The sequence below is a fragment of the Sceloporus occidentalis genome, unplaced genomic scaffold, assembly GCF_023333645.1.
Source record: "Sceloporus occidentalis isolate IW3139 unplaced genomic scaffold, rSceOcc1.0.p SCAF_163, whole genome shotgun sequence".
Lineage (NCBI taxonomy): Eukaryota > Metazoa > Chordata > Lepidosauria > Squamata > Phrynosomatidae > Sceloporus > Sceloporus occidentalis.
Window position 1 is genome coordinate 895707 of NW_028317143.1, and position 21074 is coordinate 916780.

Sequence of the window (21074 nt, forward strand, 5' to 3'; positions counted from 1 at the left end):
GAGAAAGGGGACAAGCACCGGAACCCAGTGACCAGCCTGACCTTCAGGGGTAAGTTGCCCATCCCCGATACCCCTCCGGGGACAGATCCAGCCAATCACTTTCTGCTTAAATATTGATTGAAATAATTGGGGTGAAACTGTCCGTTTTCCGGTAACTCCAGTTCATTTTCCACATTCGGACTTTTGATGCTGTTTAACCCTTTCTGTGCCTTTAATGCATAGACCCTTCTGTATAATACAGGCGTTTTCACCCAAATTAACCCTTAATACGCCGTGTGAATAAAAGCCGCCTGGTGTGACACAAGCCGGGGCATTTACCAAAGTGTGAGAAGTTGGATGAGTTTTTGCCCCATAAGAAGGCTTTTTCACTTTAATTAGATTGGGGATCCCCCTTTTCATGATGATACTTAATACTTTCATGGATCCTCTTCTAACGGACCGCTGAGGTTTCTTCCGCTGCAGAGAGTGTCTGAACCCCCCCCCCCCAGTGGTTCAGTGATGTAATTGCCACCAGTTTGCCCCGGTATATGTATAAAGGAAAATATGTTGTCTCTCTTGTGGATTCTTCCCAACCCCGATATTTTCTTTCTCTATATTTCTTGCACCTGCTGTAAAGACTCAAACCTTAATCAGTCGTTGGTCTCGTCTTAGATTCAGGAGCCGTATGTCTATCCCATGCATGTTTAATACCCCTCACTGTATAACCCTTTACCACCTCTGCTGGGAGGCTGTTCCACTTATCTACCACGCTAAAGTTCGTTACATTCCATCGCAGTCTCTGATTATTGCCTCCTGTTCCAACAAGAGAAATAACCTCCCCTCCTGTCCTTTGAGTGATATGAACGCTGTCACATCTGACTTCCAGAACAGCCTGTCATGATCTCCTGGGTGGAGAAAGGTGATCGGCGAGTGAGGATTCTCAACCAAAAGGCCAACAAAGAGCTTGAGTGCGATGGGGTGTAAAAGCCGACCACAACAGCTGCTCCTCCCCAATAAGAGGGGTACAAGTGCAGAATATAAAATGTAATATATTAAAATATTTTACGCTACTTGAGTGTGAAAAGAGAAATGGAACAGCCAGGGCCGGCCCGACAATGGAGCCGAGTGGGGCAACCGCTCCAGGCGGCACTTTTGGACGGGCGGCACTTTGCCGCCCCAAGCCCTTTTTTTTTTAAAAGCGAAAGAGAGAGAAAGGGGCGCCGAGTGGTTTTTATTTACCAAGCTGTCAGTACCCGCTCGGCGCCCCTCTCTCTCTCCTCTGCGGCGAGTCTCCCTGCTCGGTCTCGGTGCCGGCTTGTAATGCTGAGTGCCGGAAGATTTCCTCATAGCCGGCACCGAGACCGAACAGGGAGACTCGCCGCAGGACTGCTGAAAGGTAAGTACAAGGGGGGGCGGCAGGGACGGAGGAAGAGGAAGGGTAGATAGGGGGGGGGGCATAAAATTCGCCCAGGCGGCATTTTGCCTTGGGCCGGCCCTGGGAACAGCCTCCCAGCAGAAGTGGTAGAGTGGTGACACAATCGTTCTGTCTCCCCACCATCCATACATAGCTCTTTAACACCGCCCCCCCGCGGTTGCGTGAGATCGTCGGCCGCTATTGTTATAACTAGCAGCAGAAATGTCCCCTTCCTCTTCCTCCTCTTCCTCCTCCGGCCGCCATCCAGGAAACTCTCCTTGAAAGTTTTCAAATCCCCCCGAGTCTGGGAAAGTGTCGGCCCCGGCCGCTCCGCTAATAATAATAATAATAATCCTCAAATACCGGTAACTCCCAACGAGCAGCAGCCGCTTTACAGATCCCGGGTCAGACCCCGAGCGCCGGGGGCCCCTCTGGAGACCCCATCTCTAGAAGAATAAAAACATTCTAGAGAGTTCCGAGGAGGGCGACTGAAATGAGGAACGGGTTACAGGATAACAACTATCAGGAAAAAGTGAGGGAGCTCGATATGTCTGACCCGGGGGGGGGGGGAGCACTTAAAAATATAAAGGGAAGGAAGTTTTGCTTTACTGACAGGGTGCTGGATAGGTGGAGCAGCCTCCCAGCAGAGGTGGTAGAGGCTAATACAGTGAGGGTATTAAACATGCATGGGATAGACATACGGCTCCTAAAAGACGAGACCAACGACTGATTAAGGTTTGATTCGTTACAGCAGGAGAAACGGGCGAGTAGATGGGGTTTCTTGATAAGGGATGGCTGAATAGGGCCCTACTGACCTTTGGGGGCCCTGGACTAATATCCCTACCCGGGAACTTTCTGAATAAGCGGCCCCTGAGACGCTTGGAATATTAACCCTTTAATAATCCATCATGAAGATTCTACGAAATAATTCAACAAAATGTGTCACCCAAATGGCTCTAATACCGGTTGTCATGGAAACTATGACTTATTTTTACTTAATAGAGTCAAGTAGGAAGATCAACAATAACATACTGGGGGCAAAAGCACCAACTGGGAGTCATTTATGATCACAGCCGGGGGGGGGGGGGAGGTAGTCGGCTCCAGACTGTGTGACCCTGAGATCTGCCCCTTCTTCCTGAGATCGGGGCAAAAATGACCTATGGTAATATCCCGAAAAACCATCCTTTAACACAGAATACCCGAAACCTCACAGAATTCATGCAGAAATGATGCTGCGTGATTCTTGATCCTTATATTGCCTGCGCACACCCCCCCCCCCTCCAAGATTTCAGGTGCCCTTTGTTTGGGGGTACAGTTAGAGGCGGGTGGGCTTAGAGACAGGACGCGTTGCGATGCGTTGAGGGAGAATATCAGGATATGACATCATAACCCAACTCTTCGCATCATTACTTTGCAAGGATTAAAGCCATTGGGGATGCCGGGGGGGGGGGGGACACGTCTCGTCTCAGTAACCGGCCCGTAATCCCCACTGCCCACTAAAGCAGGACGCTGGGGCTGACCGGCAGGACATAGCTGGAAAATCATGACTGTGCTGCTTAAATCGTGATAGTTGGAGGGTGTGCCTTAGTTCCTAATGCAAGATAAAACCTACTTTTCAGCATTCTGTACATATTCCAGTCTATTCCAGTAAGGAGACCACCACATCCTCTGGGACCGCAGGGAGTCATGGTGGGTCGACAGCCAGGAAATCAGTGCACCCAGCAAATACTATTTAAAAGCCCCTATAAATATCGGGGATCCCGTCACACTGTATGGTTATATATATCGCCTCGCCAGCCACCACGTGTCCCCCAAGTCTGGAGAGTCCTGTCTAATTATGGCGGCTATATCACCTACCAATGAGCCGACTGACGGCACTACCCCTTTACACACTAAGACTCTCAAACAATGCAAAGCCTTCTCTGGACGCCATTTATGAGGCGCTTGGCCTCTATAGAGTAACTGGGCCGGTTACAGAGATCAGAGATCTGATTGGAGACCTAAACCCTGCTGCGCGCGCGATACGGTGTGACCATGACCTGTAAAAAAGTACGTTTTATATGCCCCAAAAAATTCATTAAAAAGATTAAAATTCAACTCCAAGCGCAGAGCGAGAGGACGGCAGGAAGACATTTTTTCTCTGCATCCGTAGTCTAGTAATGTATCCCCAAAGCGTTTGCTTCCCTCACCTGTGCTCAAGGAATACGGTGGATGATTTGTGGGCTGGTGGAGCGCTGGGTTCGCGTTTTGTGGGCTAATCCGGTGTGTTTTTTTTTTCACCCCTTCTCTAGGAGTTAAGAAGAAAACCAAAGTGATCAAGAATAATGCAAATCCCATTTGGAACGAGGTAAGAAGAGCAGTCCTGCCTCAGATTTACCGTCACGGTTACAATTATATATATGCCTCCTAACTGTCCCGCTTTGCGCAGGGCAGTCCCGATTTTGCCACTCTATCTTGCTGTCCAGCCGAGCTTTTCCTCTGTCATGTGGTAGAGCTCTGCGGGTCAGCGTGATCCGGGACCGCAATCCCAATTTCATTCTCCGACATTGACTATTATATGGGGAGGAATAACATTGTGCACCATTTTCCAATGACATTGTGTGAAAACCCTTGATTTTGGGTTCAGGGACCGGGGTTTCTAACGCTCCTCTCCTTTTCTTGAAGGGCTTCGACTGGGAGCTTAAAGGAGTTCCCTTGGATCACAATTCGGAGCTCTACGCGACCGTTAAAGACCACGAGACGATGGGGAGGAACAGGTAATGGTGGTATTACGACTCCTTGCCATTCAGTGCTTTATCCAGTTTCTGCCCCGACCCAGTAATAAACCCCCCATACCGGGCACGCGGGCAGCTGTATCCGTAGTGTGTGGTTGGATGCCATATTATGGGGCAGGAGTCTGGAGAGGACAGATCCCATCGCGCATGGTGGGCTGAGGTGGAAAAATCTTCTGAGGGCCCAGAAGCCCATGAGGCCAGGACGTCCCTGGAGTCCGGGGTCCTAGGCGCCGTGTCGCTTATTATCAACCTAAACGTCATGAGAAGAAAAAGTTCATTGAATGTCCTTCCTGATTCTCCTCAGAAGGGTGTTTGATGATGATGTAGAGTCAGGTGCAGAGTGTTATGATGTCATCACTTATCATACCCTAGGTCGCTGGTCATCAAGCGGTTAAATGCATACGCGCCAAGCCCAGAAATTAAGTAAAACCTCTGGAAATTGCGGTATTACGCCCAAAATAAAAGGGGTTGGTTCTATTTTTTTAAACGTTGAGTCACGGTGTAGTTCCTCAAACACACGCGTGCTCCAGATCAATCGACACGCTAGATTGCGCAACAGAGGACGCGCCCGCCAAAAAAACCTACTTACTTTAGGGAGAAGCTGCAGCTTCAGCCCTGCAACTTCCCTCAAACGCTGCGTTAGAATGATTTACAGCACTGATCGATTTACAGCGATTTACAGCTCTCCCATCGAAATCGATTGGACTGCGATGCGCATTGGGGGGTCTCGTAAGACCACCCTCCGCCGCTTGCCTAGCCAGTGCTGGTTAATGTAAAGGTTACATTTAACTATGTGTTGACCGGTGCATGCCCTTGGGGACGCCTGAGACCCCCGCCGTGTGCGGATCTCGGGTACACTGTGTGACGTTACCGGAATGATTATTCTCCGGGATTTCTTGGCCGAGGATCACTGGGTGCCTGAATACCAGCGATGGTGGGAGTACGATCCTTGGAAATACAACAGAAGCCTCTGTGAAACCTATAGACTTGGTTGGGGGAGGGGATCAGGAGCCCCCCCACGTACATGACAGCAATAAATCTCAGTGGTCAGTGGCACAGGGGCTCCGCGCAGACCCCAGCCCTCCTCGAGCCAGCGTTGGAGTTACCTGGAAGTGAGTATATCGCATGCACGGTGATGTGTACAGCCGAGCGCACCTCCTGCACGGCATTTACCCCGGGGGGGGGGGAGACGGGCAGAATCCCCCCATTCAAAAGGGACAGCACGGACATTTAAAGGGACCTCTTGGCTGCCATACGCATTAAAGTGTATCGGATGGTTGGCGGATCCCTTTAAATCCAGATAGTTTCGCACTACTGGTTATGTCCTGTTTACCCATTGCATAGCGCCAGGTGGACAGGGAGGCAATTGGCCCCTGGGCTGCTCTCATTTGGACATCCAGGGCCACTGCCAGAAGCTTTTTTGTGTACTTGTAGTTCAACACAAACTTTACTAACAAGCATTCAATGCAGCATTTACACCATGTCTGGATCCTTTACATGATCACATCATGGGATCCTTATTCTATGAAGCCCCCTTTTGATAGAATCATATTGTATCCCAGATAACTTGCAATCTGCTGTGTTAATTGGCCATCGGGTTGGGTTATTATTATCATGATTTGATTTATATATCGCCACCATATTCCATAGCGCTATGCATAGGAGGGCTGCCATTATCTGGCCGGGGGGGGGGGGGCTGCGAGATAATGCCAGCCCTGCTCTATATATGGAATATGGTGGCGATATATATTGTAGTAATAACATAAAATTATTAATTATATATATATTATTGTTTTTCTGTAAAACACACAGAAACGAGGAAAACCTTTAGAATTGTTCTTTTTTAAGTAGCCATGTCTGGGTTCCAAAACATGTTTTTGACGGTCGTCCCTCAATATAGCGGCAAAAAAAAAATAATCCAAAAACAATAATTCCAAGAAGTCTTAATTTGAGTCTTTCCGTCATCATTCATCAGCGCTCGGCGGGTTTCCTCCATTCATATCCTGTGTTTGTTTCCTTGCAAGGCAAGGACAGCGCCTTCTGCGACAATAAGAATCCACATCTAACCCCGTTATGAGACGCGCCGTGGGCCAATCGCAGACCAGGCTGAGCTTTCGCAGACAAAATTTAAACTAGAGGGTCAGATGTTACATAAAGGGTGGTGGATAAGTGGAACAGCCTCCCAGCAGAAGTGGTAGAGGGTAATACAGTGAGGGGATTAAACATGCGTGGGATAGACATACGGCTCCTGAATCTAAGACGAGACCGACGACTGATTAAACAGGAGAAACGGGCTACTAGACGGGGGCCGAATGGGGCCGATCTGGCAGCAAAATTCTGTTTCTAAATAAACTTTAGCAGATCTGTCATTTTCTTCATTCTTTTGGACATAAAACTACACAAACTCTTTTAAGAAGCTTTTTTAGTTTCTATGGTTACCACCTATCTGTGTCTGCTTTTCTATCACAGGATAATTAAGTGTTCCAGGCAAAAAAAATAAAATAATAATAATAATAAAAAAATATATATATATATAAAAAAGTCCAAATGTTAAATGATTACGGGATTATTTCTCGGAAGGTTTTGGGCAGGGAGCAGGATCAGCAACAATGTTTTTAACGTTGCACTTGGCTGCAAAAGTTTTTAAAACCAGCTGAGTAGGCGGAACAGCACCTTTAGTAAGTGAAGATGCGGTGTGGGGGTCACTTGCACCCTGAGCTGCCCCAACAGCGCAGACAGGGATCCAATCGCAGTTCCGAATATAACCACTAGGGTGCAGTAAGGTATTATTTAAAAGGACCACGTAGCCATGATATGCGTTAACACTATGATGGCTGGAGCGTTATTACAGTTATGGGTTTATATGAGTACTGAGTTCCATTCATTTCCTATTAATGTGTCCAAAAAATGGGAAATTTATTTCACAAAAAGGTCAGAATGTAATAATTGTGCAAATCTACACTGAAAGGTCAGACAACCTGGTTCCTTTACCGAAGAACCAGGCGAGGGTTGTGGTGGAAGGAGCTCAGTTTCTTTCCTTATATTATATATTATCCTTATTTATATATATTTATATATTTTTTATATTTTATTTTTTCTCCCCCTCAGGCTCCTGGGCCAGGTCAGGTTGTCGCTGCGTGAGTTACTTACTTCTCCCCACATGATGGCCACATATAACGCCCCACTCCAGGATAACAAGAAGCAGAACACCGGAGTAAGTAATGCAGCTACGGGGTCACTTTATATCAATGCCGTTATTTATTAAAAAAAAAAAAATGCTTAACCCTTTAAGTGCAGACAACTCTTTCTAAAGCAGCACAACGTTATGTGTAAAGGAAACCAAGACAAGACCAACGACTGATTAAGGTTTGAGTCTTTACAGCAGGAGAAACGGGCGACTAGACGGGGGCCAAATGGGGGCAGATTTGTTCCTAATCCATAGGGGCTGCATCCACAATTTGGGTTCAGCATTTACTGCCCCCCCGAGTAGAGACGCTGGGGGGGGCAGGCGAGGAAGATCTTTGCGTTGGTCTCCTGACCGCTGTCCTCTTCTTTGTGAATGGAGACCCAGCTCGGGGAAGCGTTTTGAGTATATAAATCAATAAATAATAATTATAAAAAATTACAATAAATTCATTTAAATAATATTTATGAATCAATCAGCAATTCACTTTTACCCCGCTAAGTAGATTCGAGATCCACCCAACACCCCAAACATCTTAAAATTAATGGGCGGCCTAAGCTCAGATACTTACATTATCACAATTTAGAGCATTTTTGGGTTGCATGAACAAAATATCTACTTTTCGGTAGTATCGTTGCATTTTTGTTTTTGTGACCGTCGATACAATTTGTGTGGAATTTTGCAATTTATAGGAAATTACTTTTATATCCTGATCTCAGCATTTTATTACAGAAAAGTAATGGAGAAATATTATTTTTGTTAGTTTTGTTTCATTTACTAAGTTTTAGGTTGTGTCTCATATCTACAAACTTTTTACCTGCTTGACAATTGGACTTAACGTGACAGCGAGTGACTCGGTGTCCTCAACAGCCCCATAACTCTTTAGAGCTATTAATATCAGCCTTAAGTACAGATATAAATGAATAATATTTCCTTGTTAGGCTCATGATGGTTTGACATCACAATGAGGAACATCCTAAAATATCACACCTCCCACCCAGTTTCCTGACAGATCTTTGCCCTCTTCCTAGAGACGGATTTAGTGACATGACAACAATCGCTTTCTGGAAACAAAGAATCATGAATCTACCCTCTCCCTCCCTACCACCCCCTTCTCACTATCTACCCTCTCCCTACCCCCCTTTGTAGATAACTTACCGTGCAGTCCTGTGGTGGGGGCGCGAGACCTCTGTCTGGCTGTTCTGCCACGGTGCGCACAGCTTCACTGCTGAGCGCCAGCATATGACGTCATATGCCGGCGCTCAGCGTTAAGCGCCGGCACCCGAGACAGACGCCTCACGCTCCCAAGCACTGCAGTCGGGGCAGCGCTGAGGCAGACGGCGGCGAGCGGTAGCGAGCAGAGGAGACAGAAGGGCCCTGGAGTTCTGCCAGTCAGGGGGGCCCAAGAGGTGCCGAGTGGTCGTTTTCAGCAACCGCTCGGCACCCCTTGGGCCCCCCTGACTGGCAGAACAACAGGGCCCGGTCGCAGTCGCGACCCCGGTAGTTCCGCCACTGCCTACGGTGCATAAATTGTCTTATTGAGGGGAGATCTCCGACAAGGTTTCACTCTAGGGCAGGTGGGGTAGGGTTATGAGATTTGAAACAGGCCATGAATCAAGATTGGAATCGAGCTGAGAGTAATGGCCTCCATCTCATAGACCTCACATTGGGTTGTGGAAGCAGAGCTTCTCGAACAACCTTGTAGAACCTTATCAAAAATGACAGCATTTAAAGTCAGGTTGCCATGGCATCAAAAACTTTGCCACAGACTTCTAATTTATTTGGTTTTTGGTGTTTGCGTAGATCTACAAGACTGGTTTTCAAAGAACCCTGACTGGTGCTTCGTTGTATCTCAAAATCTTAATCGTTGTGTCCACCCTTGACCCTTTCCACTGATGGAGAACTTCCTAGGACATTCTTGATATTCCTGATATATATATATATATATGTTTTATTTACTGTTTAATAAACATCCGTCGTTGGGCTCTTAAAGTTTAAACTTTGCCCTGGGGCTTACGGATTTGTACATAAAAATAACTTGTTGGATTTGCCACTGTATGTTTATCGCCTTCGGTGTTCAAGTGAAGCAGAAACCCGGGGTGGAGAGACTCGACTATTCTGCTGGCCCTAGAGAGTAAATCTCAGGACTGTCCTCATTGGTGGCTATGCATACAATGTACAGAGTATATAATGGTATTGGGTATGTGTAGATAATAATAATGCTTGGTTTTCATGCGCTTAGCAGACTTTAGCCTCTTCTTCTTAAAACCAACATTCACAGACACAAGTGTTATTCGGAAACCTGCCGTGTTTAGATAGCAGTCCGGAGAAACTGTGAGACCCGTACAGGAAAAACGCCGCAAGAATAACTTACGAAAAAATATTTTTAGCATAGTTTAGCAGCTTGAAACGTCTCAGCCAGACTTTTCCGGTGGACCTTGGGTTGACACGTGCGCGGTGTTTCTCCACGTGGATAATTGACATTGTCTGCCAAAGAAAGCTTCCTGCTGCCTTTTATAATTCCCTGAAATCACAATTGTCCTTGGAGTCAGTGCTAGAAATCACGCCAAGGACTAGTATATTGTCTGCTGTTTATAAGAATTAGGGAATCTAAACGAGTTTTACCTGTGTGGTTCACCTCTTTTATTATAGCTCAAGGACATCCGGTATAGAATGGCTCCCTCCGGGAGTAAATTCCCAGAAAAAGTTCATTACTCAAGTGTTGGAGTCTGGATCCATCTTGGAAGACAAACTTGTGAAAATCGCACAGTAGTACGTTGCCCCCAAAACACGGGAGATTCATAGATTTACCCAAGTGTGGACAAAATGGCCATACATGGTCCCATCCCAAAAAAGAGTAACCCCGCCGAAGGATGATAAAATGGAACGTACTGATATTTAGGTTCCAACTGAACATAATTAAAGAGTCTCCTCTGGTGGCAGTGGCTTGTGGCTCACATCAAAGTCCATCATGGTGGTGCCTGGGGAAGTCACCTCCTAGTTGCTCAGGAAGATTATTCTCTCTCTACAAGTCACGCTTTACTTGTGTAAGAAGAAAAGGCAGAGGCAAGCAGGGTAAAAGAGGACAGTGCTGCTGCGGGAAGGGGGCGCATGCTGGATTCCATTTATGATGTTGGATGGAATGTTTATCAAGAAGTCGATTCATGCAGAACGGGCATTAGAAATAACACGAGATGCAGCAGTTATCTCTCCTGACCCTGGTTGGAAGTTCCCTGTAGGTTTTCATGATCTATTTATATCAACTAGACATCATTGGAATGAGATAATAAAATTTTAAATAATGTGCCTTCTCACTTCTTGTTATTGGATCTCTTCCAGGCCATATTAACCTTGCAGGTAACATACTTTCCTCCACCTGGATCTGTTCAAGTAGCTCCTCCTGTAACCCCAAAAGAACCCACGCCTTCTCTGAATGAGCTGGACTCGGTCACGGGTAGGTGATGGACAATATCTGTTTAGCTGTCTGTTCTTTATGAAGGTGGGAAAAAAAATGTGTCAATCGATTTGAAAAATGTAAATTACGCCAACTCTATTATTCCTCGGTGGTTATTGAATGATTAGACAGAGACAAATATTTGACTGTTCCGTAGATACGCTAGGTGAAGAGGACACAGAAGACCAGATTATGACTGGAGATGAGGGGGACAGAATTTCTCTTTACCCTGGTGGAGTGGAGCCACCATCTCTTCCCAAAAAACCACCACATTTCCCTGTCCAAGAGCCGAAGAGAAAGAAGACCGCCTCAAAGAAACCCTTGTCAAACAAACCTCAGGACTTTCAAGTGAGTAAGAAGAGTAACAAAGTTAGATGAAAGCACTAGAATGTTGTTAGTTTCTAATACTCTAATGACTCAACATTTTATTGCGATAATATGTTCATAAGACGTTACTTATGTAAGGAGGAACAGGGGTCAGAAGACCAGGTGTCGTGGATCCATCTCTTTTATCTGGTGGTTCCACGCGATGTACTTGGGGGAGAGCTCTGCTGAAGGTCCACTCCATTGCCATACCTGGGATGGGACTTATGATGGGCACATGGAGAGGGCTATCTATGTACATGGGTGTGGGTAGCCCCAAACACCATAAATTGTATGGGGGGGGGCATACAGGGATTTTGACAGGTAGTGGGGGTGCCTAGACACTGCTGGCACGATCCGGAGAGTTCTCAGGTATATCCACGGGAGGGAATGGGCCAACAATACATAATAATAGTTAATAATAGAACTAGAAAATTTCTTTTTTGCCTCAATATTCTTCCCAGATAAATATTTGAAAGATTTTTTGTATATTTTTTATCTCGCTGTGATTAAATAATATGTAAATATAAAAAAACCATGAATAGAGAAGGGGAAATTCATTGAATCTTTGGCATTTTTTCTGACCTAACCACGTAGATCCGTGTCCGTGTGATTGAAGGACGGCAGATTCCGGGTGCAAATATCAAACCGGTTGTCAAGGTGACAGTCGCTGGACAGACCAAGAGAACTCGGATACGAAAAGGGAATAACCCATTTTTTGATGAGGTGCGTTTCAGATATAAGTGTAATATTGGTGTTTGTCAAAACATATTTAAATTCAACAGTGCTTTTTATTCAGGTGTATTGAATATTTTTAATATAATATATTATATTTTAGGTATATTGTATTAATATATATATTGTATTATATAATATATAATTATATAATATAATATATTCATATATTACGTATTTTATATAATATTTTATAGGTATATTGTATCATATAATATATTTGTATATAATTAATATTTTATATTATAATACCGTAATATTTTTATATATTATGTATTTTATATAATATTTTATAGGTATATTGTATCATATAATATATTTGTATATAATTAATATTTTATATTATAATACCGTAATATTTTTATATATTACGTATTTTATATAATGTTTTATAGGTATATTGTATCATATAATATATTTGTATATAATTAATATTTTATATTATAATACCGTAATATTTTTATATATTACGTATTTTATATAATGTTTTATAGGTATATTGTATCATATAATATATTTGTATATAATTAATATTTTATATTATAATACCGTAATATTTTTATATATTACGTATTTTATATAATGTTTTATAGGTATATTGTATCATATAATATATTTGTATATAATATTTAATATTATAATAATATTATTTTTTGGACTGTTTGGTTTTGACAAATTAATTATTTTAATTGTATTAAAGCTATGCCTAATTGTTAAGGGATACATCGAGGACAGGATTTAAACTTAGAGGGTGGAAAACTAATAGAGGGATAACGTGAGTAGACACCCGGAATAGACTCCCAGTGGAGGCAAGCACAGTAGAGGAATTAAAGATGTGCGTAGAGCTGTCCTAAAGAATTAGGAATTAAATAAAGGTAAATTGTTATTAGAAAAGGATAACTAGTTGGGCCAATGAGATCTTTGCTGCCATCGCTATATTTCTATACCCCTTTTACTAGTTCTATGCTGCCGCCCAGTGGTGGTAGAGGGAATGACAGCTTGTGATGGATCCGCATTGTTAAGCAGGGCAGAAAGTTAACTCCAGGCTGGATGGCATTTGGCTCTCAGTCTGCTTTGTATTAACTCTTGGTTGCTCTGTCCAGAGAGATACGCAGTGTGGCAGACCACAGCAGTCTCTTCATTAGCCTCCTACATCTTTTTCCCCAGACATTTTTCTTCAATTTCTTCGAATCTCCATCTGATCTCTTCGATGAGCCCGTCTTCCTGACCGTGAGTTCCTATAACAATGGGCTGTATCATTACATGTCCTATAAAAAGGGGGTTACATCTTCAGGTTATTTTGTTTTGAATTATACTTTTCTGCTTGCTCATTAGCTAATTTTTACTTTACATAGAGGGTGGTAGACGAGACCAACGACTGATTAACAGGCGACTAGAATGGGGCCGATCTGGATGCAAAATCGGTTTCTAATCCCGAGACGTTTGTTTAATTTTTTTTATTCTGGATGTTTTATTGTATTTTCCCCTCGTAGGTCTTTGATTCACGGTCTCTTCGGACCGACTGCATTGTTGGTGAATTCCGGGTAATTATCTGCTTCAGTGTGTAATAGGGACACGGCGCAGGGAAGGGCTGGCAGCCTAAGGCCTGGGGGGCAAGTCAAGTGAAGTGGCCCGTTGTGCCACGAATCAGCCCACCATACATGCCCATCTTTTCCTGAACGCATATTCATTATAAAAATACAAATATGATTCAAATGTGGTTCAACATAAGTAAATTTAATCGCAACAAAGGATGGTAAAAAAAAAAGCAAAACCTTATAGCCCCCTGATGCTCAGCCAGTTAAATGCCCCCCATGATACTGGCTGAGGATTATGGGAAGTATAGTACACAGCAGCAGGAAAGTGTAAAGGCTAATATGAGTATCCTACCAGGTTCTTACCTTAAAGTGGGCTGATTGGGGACAGAGATGACACTGAAGAGCTGAATGGGGACAGCAATGACACGGGGGCTGAAGGGGGACAGAGGTGACACTGGGAGGGTCTGATTGGGGACAGAGGCGACACTGGGGACACACACACACACATACCTATTTTTTGTTTTTAACGAATACAAAAAAAATATTATATAGCTTGTACAAAAATAAATTGGTTTATTAACCTTCTACTTCCACTTTTGGGGGGTTTCGTCTAGACCTCCATCCCCTGGTAGCAGCAGACTGTCAGTGACCCGACATCCGGTGCTGCAGCAGTCTGAGTGCGAGGGGGCGGAGCTTTCACCCCTCACGTTGCTCCCATCACTTGGCGGCCATCGCACATGGCCGCTGGGTGCTGATGCCGCCGGCCGGTGCTGCTTTAATATTTTTTTTTTCATTTAATAGCCGATCCGGCTTGCCATATTAAATTTTAAAAAAAAGTATTAAAGTAGCGCCGGCAGGCGGCATCAGCACCCTGTGGCCGTTTAGATTAGATTTCGGGTGGCCTGGGGGGCAATTGCCCCCCTGCCCCCCGGCCCAGCCCGCCCCTAGGGACTCGCTTTCTGTCCTATTCTTGGGCATCCCAACTCTATACCCCATCTCAGGACTTCTTGGGGCGGGTTGAAGGGCCACAAATGGACAAATCTAGTTAGCGAACCTATCAGGGTTTATGCTTCGAGCAGCCTACAGCTCCCATGGTGCTTGGCTACCTAATGTTCTATTGATGAACCCTGTTCTAGGTATCAAGAGTACCATATTTCTTCTAGAATCATACACATCCCTTATCTGCCACAAGTATGATCTAGATCCTAGGTTCTCATCCTGCGCTATGTCTACCCCTAGGGCTAGGAGGGGCTCCAAAACCTTCTTAATTTTAAAAGTTAATGATATTCTTTTATTAGGTGTATGTATTGGGTATTTGGTCAGTACTGGGGTAATTGGTTGACAAACTGTTTTACTAACAATGGGGTTCTAGATTGAGGAGCACTAATCTAGAACCGGATTCATAATGCCCATGATTTAATATAATACATGTATCTTTTATTATTTTATCATGTAGATGGACGTTGGGATGATTTACGCTGAATCAAGTAAGTAAATATCCGGAAATCACATCTACGCGTCAATTGCTGATCTAGAACGCCTGTCTGCAGGGTAATAGGGGTAATTTGCATACGGGGGAAAAAGAACAGCTGAATGCGGAGGCAGAATCTGCTCTAATTACCCCTGCTGTCTGAGCTGCTTCATACGCATGATTGAAATAATGCGTCTGTATATCTGTATAATAAAAGTAATTCAATTGTTTTATATGTTTTGTTTTTTTCCAGAACATGCCTATTTAAAAAAATGGCTGCTTCTCTCGGACCCCGAGGATTTCTCTGCTGGGGGTAAAGGATACCTCAAGGTTAGCATAATTGTCCTCGGACCTGGAGATGAGTGCCCTGTGAGTATTTATTTCAATTATAACTATTAACATAATTGAGCAGAAATATTGTTATTATTAATTATTATTATTATTATCATTATTATGCAGTTATTATTATTGTTATGCAGTTAGTATTATGCAGTTATTATTATTATTATTATTATTATGCAGTTGTTATTATTATTATTATTATTATGCAGTTATTATTATTATTATTATTATTATGCAGTTGTTATTATTATTATTATTATTATTATGCAGTTATTATTATTATTATGCAGTTATTATTATTATTATTATGCAGTTATTATTACTAAATGAATAAATTACTATGTGGCGCGTTTATGGTTAGACGGGAATTCTGTCCACTTCTTTTGTACCCCAATATTTGATGAACGCCCCATGTGTTCAGTGTTTGCCCGTCGGGCCCCGTAGCAGAGCGTATACCTGCGGGACTCTGACGATTTAATGGGGGTCACTGAGTCACGTTGTTATCTTTTTCTGCAGATGGATAAGAAGGAGCTCATCGAAGACAAGGAGGATATCGAAGGGAATTTACTGCGGCCTGCGGGGGTGTCTCTCCGAGGTGCTCAGCTCACCCTGCGCATCTACAGAGCCGAGGATCTGCCACAGAGTACGCCAATGAAGCTAATGCATACCTCCCGAGTGTCTCTGTTTAGTATGGCTAGTCCCTCTTTACGGCCCAAATCCCTGTGCCCTTCCTTCCTCCTCTCATGCCCCTCTTTCCTTCCCTGATGTCCTTTTTCCTCCCCTGTTGTCCCTCTTTTCTAGGAGTTCAGAATGTTTGCTGGGTATGAGGGTATGACAGGCTTCTACATCCCTAAAAGCCACAATAATGTGTATAAAAATAATGTCTATTAAACGGGCTAAATAACACCCATTATTCTTCTTCTAAATGCCCCACTCAGTTACCTAAATACCCCGTTATAGGGCACAAAGTCACAAAAAGTGTCTTGTTTTGGTGTAAAAAAGACAAAATTTTGTACAGTACTAGGACTGAGCGTTCTATCGCTGTCTTGTGGATCCCAATCACTTTTTTTCCTTCAGTGGACGATGCCGTGATGGACACCATCAAGCAGATATTTGGCGCTGACAGCAACAAGAAGAACTTGGTGGATCCTTTTGTTGAGATCAGTTTTGCCGGGAAAACGGTGAGTAAATAAACCTGGACCTCATATAGCACGGCGCTTGTTACTGAAGAACGAAATAGTTTGGGCCGATGTTCTAGAGAGGAGTTATTTACATGGAAAATCTGCCAGACCTGCAAATACCAATCCCGCCACTAGATGGTGCTGTTGCTCTGCGTTTAATGATAATTTTGTTCAGATGCTAATAATCTGAATTCCTTTATTTCTAGGCATGAACCTCAGTATTTACTGTGTTCCCCATAAAGAGGATCTCCCACAATATTTTATTACGAGTATCTGATTAAAATGGCATTTTACAAAAATATTATAAATAACTATTGCGCTGTTTTCTTTAAAAAAAAACCAACTAATTTTTGCTCCATATATACTGTTTTCAGACAGCTACATATTAGCTATTTCTTATCATATTACCAGAGGTAAATAATAGAATAGCTCAGTCTTAATCACCCGGTTAGATACTCAGACTAATGGAAGCCAATGGAGGAATGGACTTCATTAGCATAGATACCTTAGATACAGCAGAAAAGAGCACAATATTCTTGAAAAACAATGTTATCTGATACCAAAACACAGTCGTTTCTCTCATTAGAACTTGTTGCAGTAGACCACGTTACATGACCCATAATGCCGCGTTCTTATCTCCTTGCAGCTTTGCACTAAAATCATAGAGAAGAACGCCAACCCTCAATGGAACCAGAGCATCACATTGCCCATCAGGGTGAGCACCCCTGGCACACTCATTCATAACAAGGCAGATTTTGTATAAATCCCCCCGTTAATCCAGGTATTTCTTTCTTCTGTTCCCTCCGTCAGTTCCCATCTATGTGCGAAAGGATGAAAATTAGGCTGACGGACTGGTAAGTCTGATCGTTAATGTAAATTAGTAAACTCTAAATACTTTGTTCGGTTTCCAAAGAAGTAATTGGACAACGTTCAGCAGTTCAATGACAGATGCTGTTCAACGTGGAAAAATGTAATGTTATGCATTTTGGGGAAGAAAAATACGCTTTCAAACTTTACTATATGGCTGCAATTAAAATAATTTATCGACAGTGATCTGGGATAAACTTTGTAGCTACGTGAGATACAATATCTTGGGTTTCCTATATACATTTAAAGGGGGGATACGCACATACGGAGCTCCTAGTATTTTTTTATCCGTAAAAATGTTTAACATTTTTTTTTAAATATTTTTTTAGACAGTTATAGTTTTTTCATAATATAATGTCTCCAGGCAGCTGCATATTAGCCATTTGTGGTAAAATTATATACTTTCACTATTGTGTGACTCATTTCTGATTTGAGCTACCATAACGGCCAATATTTTCAGTCCATAAAAAACCTGTTGTGGGATACTTTTACGCTATTGTAAACCTCAACACAGAGAGACAGACGTTGAGAAGAAAGTCGGTTCCTCTCGTTTACTCTTCTTAAGCGCTTCCTTTGTCGGCCAAGGCTTCCGAGTGATTTATTCGCACGGGCTTTGGGTAACTATTTATAGAAATCTGGCAGCGTTTTGGAGCCAAATATATAAAAATGTGGTAGACCGCTTTAGTGAGGAGGAAAGAAATTACATATACATTCCTTTTGTATATTTTAGTAGCACTTCCTTCACGTTTCCAAATTTAGTTTCAGAGACCCCCAGGATGTACAGTATATAAATCAAAAATAAATTGAAAGCAAAAAAATAAAAAATTTAAAATAAAAAAATAATAATAATTTTATTGGTTTCAAGTTCAGTATATTTCTACAAAAATATTAAAACATAGAAAGGAAACAGCTCATAATTTCACTTTATTTCTGTTGTGTGAATTTTGTTTATATTAAAGATGCCGTTCCACTTGCCCTGGTCATCTTTAGACTTTCCAGGAAAGCTAAATTGTCATGTGACACAAAGGAAGGCGCATAGAGACTTCTTAAAAGTCTCTATGTTTTATGTGATTAAACTTAAATGATTCGGTGACAGATCTGCTACGATTTACAGTTTCTGTAGCTTTAAATCATTTTAATTACTAAAAAATATATAGTCTTGCAAATTATTAATTTATTTATTATGAATTAATAAAAATTTTAGTTTCTTTTAGATCAATTAGTCTGCGATAGGGGAGATATTTCATTGGGCGCTTCACAGGGAGAGTGTCCCATCCACGCTGTCTTTATCTGATGGGGTGATACGCGGCATTTCCCTGGTGGTCCAGCAGGGGGATCCCTCGCTCCCTATACTCTTCGTCGTGCGTGCTATGATGTCATAACTCACCACACTGTGGAAAAGGGACACGGCACACCTTTTCAATGGTGGGCTCCATTACCCCATAAAAAAATAACCTGATAAATCTAATAAAAACATAAAAAATAAAACAAAATATTAATGTTTTAAAATTGCTGTTTAAATAAAATCTGAACGCATTTCTTTAAGCATATGGCGCATGCGGTGCTGCAGTAATTAATAACTTCTGAATCAGGCCCCGTATTAAAACTGTTATTAAAACAGCACTGGGCAGCACATCACAGGAACATCGCTGTCTGCTTAATGGATCCGCATTGTTTTATTGTATCCAGAATAACGAGCCCCCCGCAGAGCCCCCTGCAGCTTCCAAAAGCTGCAGTCCAGCTTTAACCGAGATCCCGACAAGAAGCGGCAGATGGGAAAACCTCAACGTTAACCCCAGCGTCGGCATAGAGCCGTGCTGGCAGTAATAAGAGCAACTTTGGTAAAGATGATACCTTTAATGGTATAGAGTGTAAGCTTTGGAGGCTATCTAGGTCTCTTCGTCAGGAATATTATACTATGCCTGAAGGAGGCGCCCGGATAGTCTCCAAAGCTTACACTCTATTATACTTGAGTTAGCCGAGATACCAAATTAAGCCTAATATCGTCAAGTTCAGTAAAGGGATCCGAGCACCACCGGCAGCAGCTCTGGATGAAGCGATATTTATCCTCAACCGATGCATTTTGTTGGTACGGAAATCCTATGCTTGTATCTGCAGGGATCGTATGACTCACAATGATATCATCGGCACCACGTATCTAAGCATGTCCCACGTCTCGGCCCCGGGCGGGGAGCTGGAAGGTAAGGAAACCTTGTACGCTCTTCTTTGTAACCGTTACTCTTCTGTTTGGAGAGAAGCTTCCGTCTGTCCCACCGTTTTGGTAAATGGTCTCTTTAGATCCTTGGGTTTAGCGCAGACTCTGTTAAACTCATAGTTATAGATCGGGAATGAGCGATCCGGGGCTCATCACTCGTCTCGGAGGATCAGTCCGCCCAATGGGGATTTGTTAAGAGAAGTATAACTCTAGAGGAAATATTTACTCCACCCTATGGAACATATCTATGATTTCCAAATCTATCAATGATCATTTTAATGCAAAATTCTAGAATCCAAGAATTCTTAAAATGTTCCGAAGCGTTGACCTATTCTATGTCCGGTCAGCTTGGCCCCCTTTGCTGTCGCCATATTGAATAGGCTCCTTTGGGTTCTGATTTTTTGGGGGTATTCCCGCAGCACTTCTTAACCCAAGTACTAAAGATTCCCTTTACTTTTTGTCTATTGGTTAATCTATATATTCAACAACAACAAAACTTATTTTTGTCCTGAAATCCAGCACTGGCCACTTGGCCATCATACAATCACTTCTCGTGCCCATCTAGAGGTGGAATCGGCTGCTTGTGCTGTAATTGTGCCCCCTAGATACAGACATCGATTTTGAATTGGATGCTTACATTCAGTAGTTCCATTTTTGTTACAAGACGATGTTAGCCGGTTCCTCATCTGTTGTCTTCATGCAGCCGACGGCAACGTGGGATTCCTCCCGACCTACGGTCCCTGCTACGTCAATCTATACGGCAGCCCCCGGGAATTCACAGGCTTCCCTGACCCCTATGAAGATCTGAACATGGGGAAGGTAGGCTTAAAATAACTGCGCATGTTCTGTTGTTCCTGCAATCTAATTACCCTCCTGTGCAGAGGTTGTTGGGCCCGACCTCGCAGACCCTCGCAGAATTTCTACGTCGGCGTTGGACGCAGTCATTGAGTAGCTGAGATGTTTATGGCCGGATAAGAGACCATTTGGAATTGAAGTGCTAAATTTGGGCCATAACCATAGAAACTAATGGTTTATTGACACCCCCCCACACACAAATAGGGCCACAAAAAATCTTCCAAATGATCGAAGCAGGTTGCATTTTAACAGGGTCATTATATCCTACGCCCCATTTAACCCTTATCTGTTTTCCTTTGGCTGATGTAACAGGGAGAAGGAGTCGCGTATCGGGGACGCGTCCTGGTGGAACTGGAGACCAAGCTGGTGGAACAGGCTGAGCAGAAGGTCGCCGACATACATTCAGATGACGTCTTGCGCGTTGAGGTAACCACAGGTTCTTTTTTTTTGGATAAAGTGGGTTGCTCCATAAAAAAAAATTATACGCCGACATCTTCAAACCGCGATCGTTTTACTGAATGACCGTGCAGCTCGCAGATTACCGGGGAAGGAATTCTTCTCTGAGAGCTGGAACGTTTCTCCTCTATTAGGAAGCCATAAATTACCCTAATTGGGGTTGGGGATGTTTTCTCCCAGTCCTCGCGTTTGCTGCGTAGAAGCCCTAATTCGTGTTTTGTTTTCTCGAGCATGTCATGAACGCAG

At 43.2% G+C, this 21074-nt stretch overlaps 1 protein-coding gene across 1 annotated transcript in view; it reads left to right on the forward strand.

Annotated features, from left to right (window-relative positions):
• LOC149279523 (dysferlin-like) overlaps positions 1-21074 on the forward strand; it is a 177522-nt gene that overhangs the window by 9164 nt on the left and 147284 nt on the right. The window contains exons 2-18 of the mRNA XM_089501080.1: positions 3685-3740; positions 4058-4149; positions 7276-7381; positions 10691-10805; positions 10963-11153; positions 11766-11894; positions 13071-13133; positions 13397-13447; positions 14898-14928; positions 15166-15281; positions 15771-15897; positions 16332-16435; positions 17082-17150; positions 17246-17289; positions 19421-19503; positions 20221-20336; positions 20685-20798. Of these exons, the coding sequence (XP_089357206.1) occupies positions 3685-3740; positions 4058-4149; positions 7276-7381; positions 10691-10805; positions 10963-11153; positions 11766-11894; positions 13071-13133; positions 13397-13447; positions 14898-14928; positions 15166-15281; positions 15771-15897; positions 16332-16435; positions 17082-17150; positions 17246-17289; positions 19421-19503; positions 20221-20336; positions 20685-20798 (1607 nt within the window). The remainder of the gene's footprint in view (positions 1-3684; positions 3741-4057; positions 4150-7275; positions 7382-10690; positions 10806-10962; positions 11154-11765; positions 11895-13070; positions 13134-13396; positions 13448-14897; positions 14929-15165; positions 15282-15770; positions 15898-16331; positions 16436-17081; positions 17151-17245; positions 17290-19420; positions 19504-20220; positions 20337-20684; positions 20799-21074) is intronic.